This window comes from Delphinapterus leucas, chromosome 1 (assembly GCF_059928025.1).
Source record: "Delphinapterus leucas isolate spDelLeu-1000000601 "Yukka" chromosome 1, BTC_Dleu_Yukka2, whole genome shotgun sequence".
Classification (NCBI taxonomy): Eukaryota; Metazoa; Chordata; class Mammalia; order Artiodactyla; family Monodontidae; genus Delphinapterus; species Delphinapterus leucas.
In genome coordinates, this window is record NC_143129.1 from 169757044 (window position 1) to 169770757 (window position 13714).

At 47.7% G+C, this 13714-nt stretch overlaps 1 protein-coding gene across 2 annotated transcripts; it reads right to left on the reverse strand.

Moving 5' to 3' along the window:
* Window positions 1-12704, reverse strand: PIGV (phosphatidylinositol glycan anchor biosynthesis class V). Of its 2 annotated transcripts, none has more exons than XM_022551791.2 (4): window positions 12072-12704; window positions 9797-9931; window positions 5530-6651; window positions 1-4031 (listed from the first exon to the last, which is right to left on the reverse strand). In XM_022551791.2, exons 2-4 carry the CDS (start codon window positions 9872-9874, stop codon window positions 3750-3752), a joined length of 1482 nt encoding a protein of 493 aa, XP_022407499.1. In that variant the 5' UTR covers window positions 9875-9931; window positions 12072-12704; the 3' UTR covers window positions 1-3749. The 2 variants fall into 2 exon arrangements, with proteins under 2 accessions (XP_022407499.1, XP_022407500.1); XM_022551792.2 differs by having other exon boundaries at window positions 3828-3979.
* Between the last annotated feature and the right edge of the window lie 1010 nt (window positions 12705-13714).

Below are 13714 nucleotides of genomic sequence, written 5' to 3' on the forward strand. Positions count from 1 at the left end.
GGCAATTAAAATTTTTTTTATTGAAGTACAGTTGGTTTACAATGTTGTGTACAGCAGATAATATTTGTTTCTGGTTTTTTAATGACAACGACGATAACAATGATGACAATGATAATGATAAAAAATAGCTACCATTCACTAAGTTCTTACTATGTGCTACGTGCTATGCTAGTGCTTTATCTAGTGCTTTATCTCATTTAATCTTCATAACTACTCTGTGTGGTAAGTGATGTCACCCCCATTTTAGAGATGAGAAAACAGGTTTAGAGAAGTTGAGTCACTTGCTCAAGGTTTTACAGGCCCTCCTTCTCTCTCTACATTTTTTCTTTTTGACAGTCTCATCCAATATCATGGCTGCTATAATTATCATGTCCGTGTGGATGGCTCCCTGACCCCTCTCCTTGTCTCCTGGTCCACATTTCCTGGCATATGAATGTGCTGATGGCATTGTAAACTCAACATGTCCAAAATGCAGCTATTCTTTTGTTAGTACTGTTCTAAACATTCTTCATTTAACTCACGTAACTCTGAGATAGATAATATTATTATTCATATCTATGAGGTAGTGTTACCCATGTTTTACAGATGAGTGAACAGAGGCCTAGAGATTCAGTATCTGGCTCACCTTTACACAGCTAGTGCACAGCGGAGCTGGGCTTGGGGCTGATTTCAATGCTTAGAGCACAATGACAATACCTCAGTTCCACTCAAACTGAGCTCTCCCTGTCCTGTTCTATTTCCTGCTTCCTATATTCATTCTCTGCCCTTAACTTCAAATCCTACTGTCCTTCAAAGTCCAACTCAAAGGCCATTCCCTACAAAGTCTTTTCAAGTATTCCAAGCTGGGAGGGATCTCCATCTTGTGTGAATTTACAGAGAACTTACTCTGTACCACACTTACCTTTTCCCAAGCATACAAGTAAAATTTTAATTCATCCTCACCATAAAAAGTTCAAGTAGAGAATATTGAGCAAGGAGTTAAAGTATCTCTTCATTCCCCAGAATTTATTAGTTTTTTCCTTGATTAACGTTCCTGTGTTTCTGCTAGAAACTCTATCAGGCAGCTATTTGAGGACAGGAAGCAGGGTGAGTCTTCTTTAGACCCCTAAAACAGGCAATACTAAACAATTGCTGAAAGAATCAATCAGTTGCAAATCCCATGAGCCTGCACACACTACATTTTTTGGAGGAGGGTGAGAGGGTCTGTTCAAGAAAAGTGATTTTTTTTTTCAGGGGGACTGGTAAAGCCATGTCAAACGCTCCCTCTCCTCCCACCTTCATTTAAGAACAAAAAAGCATCTACTTCTAGGTACATAAAGCGTCTGGTTTCTGTTTTAGCTGGGTCTCAGAAGGAAATGACTTTTCTCTGAAATTGTAGACGCCCAACCCAGCTGCAGCATTGTTAGACCTCAGGGTAAACAGGAAGCTTCCTGCCTTGGGCCCTTCACATCCCTCTCGAAGGCTATTAAAGACTGTTAATAGGATAGTAAAAGGACAGCTGCTGGCCATAAAATCAGCCCATTCCTTAGCTCCTTAGAGAACTAGATCCCTCCAAGGTCAGAGAGAAAACTGTGTCCATCTCCAGGTCACACCAGGTACGTCCACCTAGCTGCGGTCCTCACTTAACTCCTCTATGATCGGCTGTAACCAGAATGGTCTTTGCAAAATACCAGAGTGATTTAGTTCCTTGGTATTAGTTGAGAAATGAGAGGTTCGCATTTATAGGGTTTCCGGTCCTTGAAATCACTTGTTTCTGGGGGTGATGAGGTCTAGTAACGTTAAGCTGAGACTGCCAAAGCAGTGAAATCACCCCCTACCCTGCGGAGTTTGAGTCACCTCTTCCAGTAGGGAAACAATCAGTTCTGATTATCCCCCCCAAAAGAGGCAAAGAGGTCAATCCATGAGAGCAAACAATCTAGTACTCCTACCTCTGCAATAAAGAGCTGAATCAGGCCCTCAACGCTTCCTGCACACAGGGTGGAAGTCCCCAGATTTGCAGCTGTGGGTGAGGAGGGAGGGAACAGTTTCTGCCAACTGGAGGAACACTAGGGCAGGGGGGATCATCTTTTGCCAAGAAGGGCACTCGGGTGTCTTGGCAGAAGGCAGAGGGCTGTCCCGATCTGTGTGTACATTTTCAGAAGCATTTGACTCTGGACCAAATTCTCTCAGCCGTGCTAAAGCTGGGGCGATGGATGGGAAATGCTTATTGGCCAGGCTGACTAGGAGCTCCAATAGAGGGTGCTGGGGCTCAGCCAGGAGCTTCCCTTCAGCTGGCAAGTTTAACTTTCAGTCATGGTCAGAGGGAGCGTGTCAATCCATCTATTTCGAAGTTTCTGCTTGTTGGAATTTTTGGCTCAAACGGGGAAAGAGTGGTGATGATGCAGAGCCTCTTACCTGGCTCAAAGAACGAGAAAAAATAGCTCAGCAGGGGTCAAGATTTTACTACAATTATAGAGTCAAGCCCATTACCAAATGGGGGCCAGGAAGGTACCATTTCATTCAACCCTGGACTTACCTACAATTTGTCAATTCCTGCTGCTGTGTTGGCTCATCTGACCCTTACCTACCAATCAAGAAAGCACAGGCACTCGGGCAGGGCAGGAAAACCAGTCACTACTCACACATTGAACATTTAGTTGCCCCTGGGCAGGCTTACTTACACAGGACAGGGGAGCCTTATTTGCCAAGTGTCACTGCTCTTCCTCCTTCAGAGGAAACGTCACTGAAATTACTCCTCAGAGTGCTGAAAAGAGGAGAACTGGATATTTTTTCCAGTAGGATAATGTAATTTTCCCCTAGTTTCAGAAGAGGTAACTAAGGCTCTGAAAACTCTCCCAAGGTCACACAGCTGGTAAGTGGGGCTTTACTGAGAGGACCAGAATCCAGGCCTCCTGCCTCCTCATGCAATGTTCTTCTTACCATGACTTTTTTCCCCCAAGTAACTTGTATTAATTTTTTTTGCCTCAATTGACCTTTAATATCCAAATGAAGTGTGGATGCAGAGTATGTGGCAGGGTCTCAGCCCTTAATTTGTATTATTTTTTTAAAAGGGTAATTTATGGGAATTCACTGGTGGTCCAGCTCGGTGCTTTCACTGCTGTGGACCGGGTTTAATCCCTGGTCAGGGAACTAAGCTCCCGCAAGCCGTGCAGCCAGTAAAATAAAATAAAATAATTTAAAAAGTAAAAAGGTAATTAATTGCAGATATAATCAAAAGTTGTTTAATTTGCGTATCTTTGTAAGGTTTTTCATATAAATAAGTGAACAAGTCATGAAAAAAATAATCAGAAACAATGTCCCATTTAGAAAAGATGGTCCCATTGTACTTAGGCTACACTGTCCAGGCCTCCGCCATCACTGTGTGGACTATGACCAGCTTGTCAGCTACGGCCTTTGATGAAATTCACATTTAAATAATTTACATTTAAATTTACATGTGGGTAGGTGGTAAGTTTAAGACTATCTCTGCTATGGTTGATTGACAAGACAGATCCAGGTATGCTTTAGACCTGGAATAAGATTTCTTCATTTACAGAGAAAACAGTTACTACCCTAAAATCTGCCATAGCCAGGACCAGAAGGTGCTCTCTAGAGGCTCACACTTCTCCCATTCCTAACCAACCTTCAAGGAGAGAGAGGTTCTAACCGGCAGAGTAAGGGTTCCAGGGCAGCACAGGCAGCCCCAGCATGTATTTGTACTTTCAGACCCTGGTTAAGTCTGCTTCAAGCCTGTCCCCTAAGTCTCCAAGTCATGTCCAAGGTAGGAAGTTGCAATGCAGGAGTAGTCCCAGGAGCCAGTAAGTCAGGAAGTAGCCTAGAATGCATCGTGTGACCAGAGAACAAGTTTTCCAGTTGTACAAGAGTCCCATGATGGAGTTTCTGGGGACCTTTTGTCCTGGTGGGGAGTCCCCTGAAAGAGGCTTCCAAGGCACAGTCTCTAGGGATCTCAGCAGTGGTTCTTGATCCTGAAGCAAGTGAGCTGAAAACCAGTACACAATAGGAGTGGAGGAGCATAAAAACCTGGTGAGAACCTGGAAATCACAAGAGGGGGAGAACCCACACATTTACTGGAATGCCACTGCCTCAAATTGGATGAGCCTGGGACTTCCCTGCTGCTGGGTGAGCTATAGCTCTAAGACTACAAATGTATTACACTGGAAAAGATATTCATTCAGCAGAGCTTAGGATCTGCCTTATAAAGCTGTGCATGACGCCAGCCAGGAGACTGCAATGTTACAAATAAACATGGCTACACACTAATTACCACAATAATGGGCCAACTGATACTAAAAATTCTATGGGGGGGGTGCGGCTGGTCAGGGGACTTCCCTGGCAGTCCAGTGGTTAAGATTCCGTGCTTCCAACGCAGGGGGCGTGGATTCGATCCCTGGTTGGGCAACTAAGATCCCACGTGCCACGCAGCATGGCCAAAAAAAAAAAAAAAAAGTCTGTGGGTTCCACTTTTAGCCCAGGGCCAGGACTCTGATCCCCTGCCCCCTGAAACGGTTCCCTCATCCCACGGGGATGGCAAAGCAGAGAAAGGGGGCAGGGGATCCTATGGTTCAACACTGTCCTTCTAGGGAAGTTCAGAGCCAGGTCTCCAAGCGGCCCCCCCTCATCTATCCTTGAAACTCTAAGCTTCGCTGGCACTCACTCTACTAGCTCATCCAGCTACAAACACAGAGTGCTCCTTTCTATTTCCCCTGTGCCTCTTAGTCACATAGCTCAGAGAACTTTACAAACAGCCAATGTGCGCCTCCAAGAGGCAGAAACTGCTGAGGAGTGGCCAGCATGGAGACAAAAAGACTTCCTCAGGGTTTATGGTGGACCTGGGGCCACAACCAGGAACCAAAAAAAATCGAATGTATGATCAAACCCTTCCCATCCCTCTCTATCCTCCCCACCAACCGAACATTGCACAAGAGAGCCGCTATGAAAATGGAGCACCTGCCAGAGTTCAGAGTACCTCAGAAAGTCGACATTCAAGCAGACATTCTGGGTATAGTTGTATGTTAGGGGAAGGTCCCAGAGATACCCTCTGTGCTATTCCTATAACTCAGTCAGATCAGGTCCTTTCACAACTCTCGTTGTCTTCGCACATGCCCTTCCATTTGCCCAGAATGTTCTTCCTCTGCTTCTTAAATGGAATTCCTTCTTACTCTTCAGGACCCAGCCTAAATATGATGCCCTCCTCACCTCCTTCAGCCAGTTAGCTACTTTTTCCTCTGTGCTTCCACAATACTATACCTCAAAAATATCTCCAATTCCATCCCACCATACTATAATTTAAGCCGTTAAATGTCTGTCTCTCCATTTTGACCATAGGACCTACTAGGGCAGCAATCTTATTTATGTTCTAACCTCAGTGATCTGACCCAGGGACTCACACTAAAAACACCCCCAAATAGTTGTTGAATGAATAAATTGGGTACAAGTCACTCAAATGGGAGAAGTTAAAGGTCTTCCCTGTCCCCGACTGAGGGGTTTGGCCCGTGTTCCCACCTTTTCCCACCCAGGAGTCCACCTCACCTGAACATGCATGCACAGACCGCCAAACAGCAGCAGCGCTGCAGCGTGGACCAGGTACACGAACACCCGAGGACTGAGGAACCCAGGCTCAGGCTTCTCTGGGGTCTCTCTGTTCTTGCTCCTTCGCATCCCAAGTGTAAGGCAGAGCCAAGGATGAGTGGTCACATATGTCCAAGTTGCCCAGGCAACCAGTATAGCCACTGGTGCAGCCAGTAGAAAATTGGGCACCTGCTTGAGTTCATAGTATCTCAAAAAGCCAACATTCCAATAGATATCCTGGATGTAGCTGTATATTAGGGGAAGTTCCCAGGAGCACCAAGGCGGCTCATTTCCCTCTACGATTCGGTAGCCCTTGTCCACAGCTAACTGCAGCAAGGGCTTAGGAATGGGGTAGGCTGGGCCTGGCAGACAGAACTGGGTATAGGCGTAATATTGAAAGAGGGCAAAGGGAAGGCTAAGTGTGAACACTGACAGGAACACAGAGCCCATCAGCTTCAAGAGCTGTCTCAGAGGATTCCGCACCATGAGAGAAGAGAAAAAGCCTCGGCACTGAGAATGCACGAGGAAGCCAACGTTGACCAGCCCATTGGAGCGCACACCAGTGGCAAGGGCAAAGAGGAGTCCACTAGTCCAGCTTCGGCCCCTTTCCAGCTGCCCCAGGGCGCTGAATGTCAGGAGGGCAAACAAAGCTTCTGAGTAGCCAGCCGCCAGGAAGACATTGGCGGGGCTGAGGCAGAAGAGCAGCGCTCCATAAAAAGCCTGGCGGGGACAGCGCAAAACCAGACAGCCCAGGTCATGAAGCGCAAGTGCGGCCAGCACGGAGAACAAGGAATTGAGCGATGCTACTGAGATTAGCAGGCAACTCCGTAGGCTCAGTAACCCCCACAGGGGTCTCAGCAATTCAGTCCCCACCAACAGGACCAGGGGGAAACCGGGGAAGAAGGCAAAGTTGTGCTCATACAGGTAGCCATGCTCAGCAATGAACAGGAAGTGTTCAGCATCCCAGTGAGACAGGCCGCCCAGGAGACTTTCCACAAGTTGGTCCACAGAGCTGGAGGGGGCGAGGCGAGGAGGTGAGAAGGCTTCCGCATGATGGTCTGGGATGATGGCATTGAAGAGAGCCTGTGGGATGAAGGAGAACTAGGATTTTGGTTGAGCCAGTGGAAGCATTACCATTTAATAAAATGAGGAGGAACAGACATGTTGGGGAAGAATCACAAGTTAAGTTTGAGATGGACATTCCAGTGCAGAGGTCAACGAGACAATGAGATATATGGGTCTGAGGGTCAAGAGAGCAATCACGGCTAGAGATATAAATTTGGGAGTCATAAGTGTATGGATGATATTAAAAGGTGTGAGACTGAATGAGATCACCCAGGGAAGAAGTGCAGATAGAGAAAAGAAGAGATCTGAGGACTGGGCCTCAGACATGTCAACACTTAGAGGCTCGGAAGAGAGTGAGGATCTAGCAATAAAGGTAAATCAGGAAGGTCAGCGAGGTAGGGAGGAAACCAGGAGAGCATGGTGTCATAGAACCAAGTAAAGCAAAGGAGTGATCGGCTCTTAAATGCTGCTGATAGGTCAAGTAAGATGGGGACTGAAAACTGACCACTGGCTTTAGCAATGGGAATGTCATTGGTGACTTTGACAAGAGCTACTTCAGTGGAGTGGAGGAGAGAGAAGACTGCCTGGACTGGGTTCAGCAGAGAAGGGGAGAAGTGAGACAGTAGATACAGACAACTGTTTGGAGGAGTTTTCCTGTAAAGGGAAGCAGAGAAATGGGGTAGTAGGTGAATGACATTGTGGGGTCAAGAGAAGTCTTGTTTTTTTTTCCAAACGTGGGAGGTAAGTGTTTGTTTGCCAATGGGAATATCCAGTGGAAAGGAAACCACTGAGTATGCAGGCGAGAAAGGGAAGAATTGCTGGAGCAGGCAAAAGGGGATGGAATCTGCTTTGGAGGTGGAACTGGCCTTAGAGAGGAGACAGACAGTTCAGTAGTGAAGGCACAGAGGTGCAGATGTAGGTATGCTGATGGCTGTGGTGGAAGTATTCAGAAGGTTACTTCTTATTGCTTCTACTTTTCTGAATTTTCACTCAGGAAAACAAGCTGGGGAAAAGGTGCTAGAGACTTAAGAGGAAAATGTGTAAAATAAGTCATCTATGACCCTAGTTCTCAAAATAGGCTGTGCACTGGAATCGCCCAAGGAGTTTCAAAAATACTGATGCCTGGGTTTCCCTACTGCTACAACATTGATGACTTAACCAATATGGGGTACAGCCTGGCCGTTTAGATTGTTTTTAGCTCTCCCAGCTGATTCTGATGTGCAGAAAAGTTTGAGAGAATGGGTGAGCGACTGGACCAGGGAAATACACTAAGATTGCCAGGCAGCACTAAGGACTCACTTGGGTTAATGATATTGAATACAAAGAGACTAGTTAACACAGTTGTGTGCTTTTCTCTGGGCAGAGTAGACACAGAATTGAATTTAACCATGGCTGGGCTTTTGTCTTGTGATTAAGACATAGGGGGAAGGGAGCGAGTGAGTTGTACGTGTATGCATGGTGGACCATGGAATCTAAGCTGGGTAAGAAGTGGAGCTGAAGCCATGAGGTAGGTGAGGGACAGTGAAACCGTGGTAGAATCAATGGATAAGCCCTGAGGGAGTGGAAGAACCGTTAGAACTGGGGTAGTGGAGGGAGTGAACTGGGAAGATAGGAGATAGTGGTTAGATGTATCAGCTTTACTAATATTGAAACCACCAAGAAATATACAGTAGTGCTGGAAAGAGTAACAGTGAATCAGGAGCTAAAACCTTCAAGGAATGAGGAGGAATGAGTTGTCGCTAACAGAGATGACAGCAACAACAAAGGGTAACTGGGGTATAACCTGATGGCGTGAGCTTTAAAGCTGGAAGGGGGGGAGGGGAGGATAATGAAATAGCATTATTATTAAATGTCTTTTTGCCCCGTTAGATTTGGTCAGCTACTTAAGGGAAAAGAGATCGTGACTTTTTATACTCCCACCTAGCATAGTTCTTTGACCAGGGCAGGAACTTAATAAAATTTGGTGGTTGAGCGAACAGTATAGAGGAAACATACTTGTTTCCAAATCACCATCTGAATTAGAACCCAGCTGTCCCGGTACCCTATCCCAGATGCCGAATCACAGTATTGCTCCCTTAGTTCTGTCAATCATTCAGCTGATGCTGGTTCAAAGCCATCATCAAGTCAGTTTTCCAGCCTAGCAACAGGAGTATAACCTCATTTTTAAGGCTCTTTCCTTTTTCGGTCAGTTTCTTTATCAGGCCACTTCAAACAGTGAAAACAAGTGGGACAGGAGTGACAGTCACAGGTAACAGCCCTAGTCTCCAAGTTGAAGACACTTCTAACTAAACCTGGGACCCAGCAGAGGCTGTTATGCCTCATATAGTGGGGGAGGAGAGAAAAAAGGAGTTTTCCACAAAGGAACCACCGATGAGCCTCAGAGAGAACGTGCTTGTGATGAGAGGCACATATAATATGCTAATAGAACATCCCTAGGATGTTGACATACATTCAACAATAACAGATACTGAAGACCTACTAAGCACTGGGCACTGTGCTAGGCACCATACATAGTTCATATATACCTGAAATTTGATTAAAATATGTTATCAAGGGCAGCCTTGGAGGGGACAGGGAATTGCAAAATGCATTCTGCGGGTTGTGTGTGGGTGAGACAGCAAGGGGACACAGCTGGAGGAAGAGTAGGAGACACTGCTGACTAAACAAATATACACAGAGGGTCTCATTGCCACCTCTCTCCCACTCAACTGACTGATGCAACGCTCAGTCTCCTGGTCAGGGGACCCAGGGCAACGCTTTGAGCTGTCACACCCTAAACCAGAACACACCTGTTCTGGTTACAGAACATCATGGTCTGCTGGAAAGACCACTAGCCCAAGAGTAAGGAAACCTGGGGTCTGATTCTGGTCCTTCTCTAACTTGCCTTGTGACTTTAAGGAAGCCATTTATCCTTTCTGGGCCTCAGCTACTTCATGTGTAAAATAAGAGATTAATAGATCAAAATAAATAAATAAATAAATATAAAATAAGAGATTAATAGGTCATATCTAAGCTATGTGCTCTAGGTCTCTATAGTTCTAACCACATGGTTGGGTGGGGGGGGGGGCCCATCTGGGAAAGGGAAAGAAGATGAGGCCTATTCTTAATGTCTAGCCCAGTCATGTGGCAATGGCATGTTCAGGACAAAAGATCAGAGACTGACCTGCAGCACCAGAGTCAGGACACGGCAGCTGACTGCAAACCCCAGGACCTCTTTCCGGGATGTGTCCAGGGGCCACATCCTCTCACCACCAGGAATTCAGGGGGGCTGCTGCCAGGGCTGAACTCCCTCAGGCTTCTAAATGCCAAAACCCAAGGAGGAAATGTCACACATGGGCAGAAAGTAAATTCTTGAAAGCATTCTTCATGAAAACATCACCCCTGCTTCAGGACTACTATGGCAGACTTAACCACCTTACTTTCCAGATGAGGAAAAAGCATCTCAAGGGCAGATGGGACCTCTTGGTGTCACTCTGAAGCACTGTATTCTTGTAGGGGAAGTTCCACACAGATAGGCATGGAGCTGGAAAGCTAAGCTCACAGAAAACCTTTAAAAGCCTGTTGAGTGCCCCTATCCAGGAACTAAAGACCTGGGTTCAAGTCCTGACTTTGTCATTCATAAGTTCTCATTTTGTTCTTCTAAGCCTCAGTTCTCTGTGTATAAAATGAGATCGGGGGACTTTCCTGGTGCCACAGTGGTTAAGAATCCGCCTGCCAATGCAGAGGACACGGGTTCGAACCCTGGTCCGGGAAGATCCCACATGCCGCAGAGCAACTAAGCCCACGTGCCCTAACTACTGAGCCTGTGCTCTAGAGCCCGTGAGCCACAGCTACTGAGCCTGCGTGCCACAACAACTGAAGCCTGCGTGCCACAACTACTGAAGCCCATGCGCCTAGAGCCCGTGCTCTGCAACATGAGAAGCCACCGCAATGAGAAGCCCGCGCACCACAAAGAAGAGTAGCCCCTGCTCACAGCAACTAAAGCCCACGCACAGCAACTAAAGCCCACGCACAGCAACAAAGACCAATGCAACCAAATATAAATAAATAAATTTATAATAAATTAATTAATTAATTTAAAAAAATGAGATCGGACTATTTTGCCTGTCTCATGAAATTGTCACGATGGTGAAATGGACTGAAGTGTGAAGAGGTAGTACCAAATCTACATTGTGGTTGCCATTATTTAGTGTGTGCCCTTTCTCTGTTGCCCAGAATAATAAACTAGGTCCCAAACCAGAGTCCCAAAAGTGGGGCATAGAACTGAACTGGAAGACCATAATGACTACACACTCTAGTTAAGCTCTCTGATGTGTGTTCAGCTGGTCTGTTAAATTAAGTGGAGAAGGAAAAGAAAACCACCACTCAGCAGGACTTCAGCCAGCTCACATTGCTAAAACAAATTTAGGGGGACGACAGAGTCGACTACTAGGGATGGGGAAAACTGTTATTTCCCATCTCTTTGTTGGAATGGCAGCAATGCATAAACAACTGCAAAGCCATTCTGAGGGAAGGAATGCACTTTAAGGCTTTTTTTTTTTTTTTTTTTTTTTTTTTTTAACAATTCCTTGTGCTAAAAGAAGTAGCAATGGCTCCTACGGAACCAGTCGGAAATCAGAAGGAAGGGCAAGAGCATCAGAGGCAGCTCATCAACTTGGGGTGAAGAACTAACGCTAAAGGAAAAAATACTAGAACTGAGAAATTAACAGGGAGGCCTGGAAGACTTTTCTTCCTTCTCCTATCTGGCTAACACCTATCAAACCTTTAGGTTATCACTTGTTTCTGGAATTCTCTGACTCTCACTAGGCTATGTGATATGGTCTCATTACACTCTGCCTTGTCGTCTTTATTGCTATTGCTTATTTAGGTTGTTTATGAGGGCAGGGGCTTTTGTCTATCTTGCTCCCAACTATATCCCCAGGGCCTAGCACTACAAACAAGCATTTTAAGCCTGTGTTCTAATTGAGTGGAAGTAGTAAGCACTGGATATGGCTTCACCAGTTCATTGGCTCTGGATATAAAATCCCTGCTCCGAGTACTCCTCCCACCATATCTCATGTTGAGAGCAAAACGACAAAGTCACAGAAGCCACAGGAAAATACAATTTCTCCAGAAAACTGGCCATAAGCAACAGTTCTCTTTCCTCTCAGCACAAGGGGGCGCCTGTTGCTTACTCCGTCACCAGGAGGCCTGGAGGAAGGGAGGGGCCACAAACGCCACACCGGTTTGCTCATCAAAATTCAGTTCAAAGGCAAGCTTTTGAAATCCCCCCAACACTGCCAACATCTGACTCGCCGAATCGAGAGGAATCGTAGAAAGAAGCACAGCCGACCTTACACGGCCGCTGGTTCTCCATCCGAGGGTGAATTCACTTTTTCCCTTCCTTCATTTCCCACCCACATGCAGAAGAGTTGGGAAAAGAAAAGCACAGAACCCACCTCTGCCTCTTCACCAGGCTTCCATTCTTCCTTTCCTTTCTCCAGAGTCAAGCTCTAGACCCAGCGATCACAGACGACTTGTAGCCTACACTTAGTTTACAGGTAAACCATGTGAAAACAAAAATAAAGCCAGTGAACTCTCCCTCTCAGCTAATTGCGGGCTTCACTTCCCAACAACCCGTTTACGAAATCACAGGCCCTCTGAACTGGCAGGACACTTACAGAACAACTAGTTTTACTCTATTTTCCCGTGAGATAAATATGCCCCAGAGAGGTGAGTAATAAGACTCTCCAGAGTTTTTACGTCAGAGATCTCATTAGACCCTGTGTAATTACCATCGCCATTTTATGGATGTGGAAACTGAGGCTCACTGGGGTCAAGTGGCACTCTCAAGGCTATATTTAAGGAGAATTTTTTTTTTTTTTTTTTTTTTGTCTGAAACATCAATCTTTCCACCAGCCGTCACTCCTGCCAAAGGGGATGCGCTCTTTCAAAGCCAGAATTACAACCAGGGTCTCCCAACTCCCAGCCCAGGACTTGTCCAGTGACAGCGCATGCTCTTGCTGGCTATGCTTAGGGCAGGGAGGGCCCTATCTGAGCAGATAGGAAAACCTGTTGAATCGGAGCCCAGGACTCACATCCTGGGCTGTAAGACTAACGTCCTCGGGGGCGGGCGCGGGGTGGGTGGTGGTGTTCGGACCCAGGGTCCTCAGGACCAGAGGTCTTGCTGGCCGCCGCGAGGCAGGGGTCGCCTTCTGCCAGCCTAGGCGGGTCCGAAGCCCGTTCTCGCCCTTTCCTTTCGGACACAGTCCCAAGAGGGGACTGGGCATCTCCTCTCCCCAAAGGGGCCACGGCTCAGAGGTTACTCCCGAGGGGGCCGGCGAGGCCCGGCCCGGCCTAGGGCCGGAAGGCAGGGGAGGGCGGGAGGCTGTAACGGGAGAGGCGGCCCTGGGAGGCCGCTATGGCGGAGGGGCGGGGCTCCTCGCTTCTCGGCGGCCTCCGCCTCATTTCCCTCGGCCTCCGTTTGACAACTTCCCTCCCCCCAGAACTCCTAGGCTCCGAAGCTGGCGCCGGATCCCCAGCGCCCGCCGGTCTCTACCTCCCAGGCGGGGCCCGAACCACAGTTCCTCCATCCGGGGCCCCGAGCGGCCGCGCCTGCGTACTGGCTCCGCTGATGGCGGCCCCGCCCCGCTCCTGCCGGGACTCGGAGCTGCCCCGCCCCCCCGCCGCAGCGGCCATGTTGAGTCCGGGCGAGCGGGGAGTGGATGGCGTAAGCCGGATCCTCCGCTCTCCTCCGCCTTGGCACTTTCCCGCTTTGGTGACACCAGGGGTTCCTCAGCCCCTTCCCCCCGCCTTCAGTTAGTCCGCTTGGGGCTGCTGTCTCCGAGTCGGTGCTCTTGCCCCAGTTGCACCCCACAAACATCCACTGAGTTCCCGTGTGGGCCAAGGCCCTCGGAGTTGGGGGCTGCCCCGCGGCCTCTAAACGGAAGGCAGAGCCGCACTTTCCCTGCTGTCAGGCAACAACAGCTCAGTACAGGGCCTAGCACACAATAGCTGTTCTCTGAAGGGAAAGAAAAGCCTGCTTGGGGCTTCTGTGGCCAGGAGCGGGCCCCTGCGTCCTGGGCGTGAAGAAAGTGGGGGT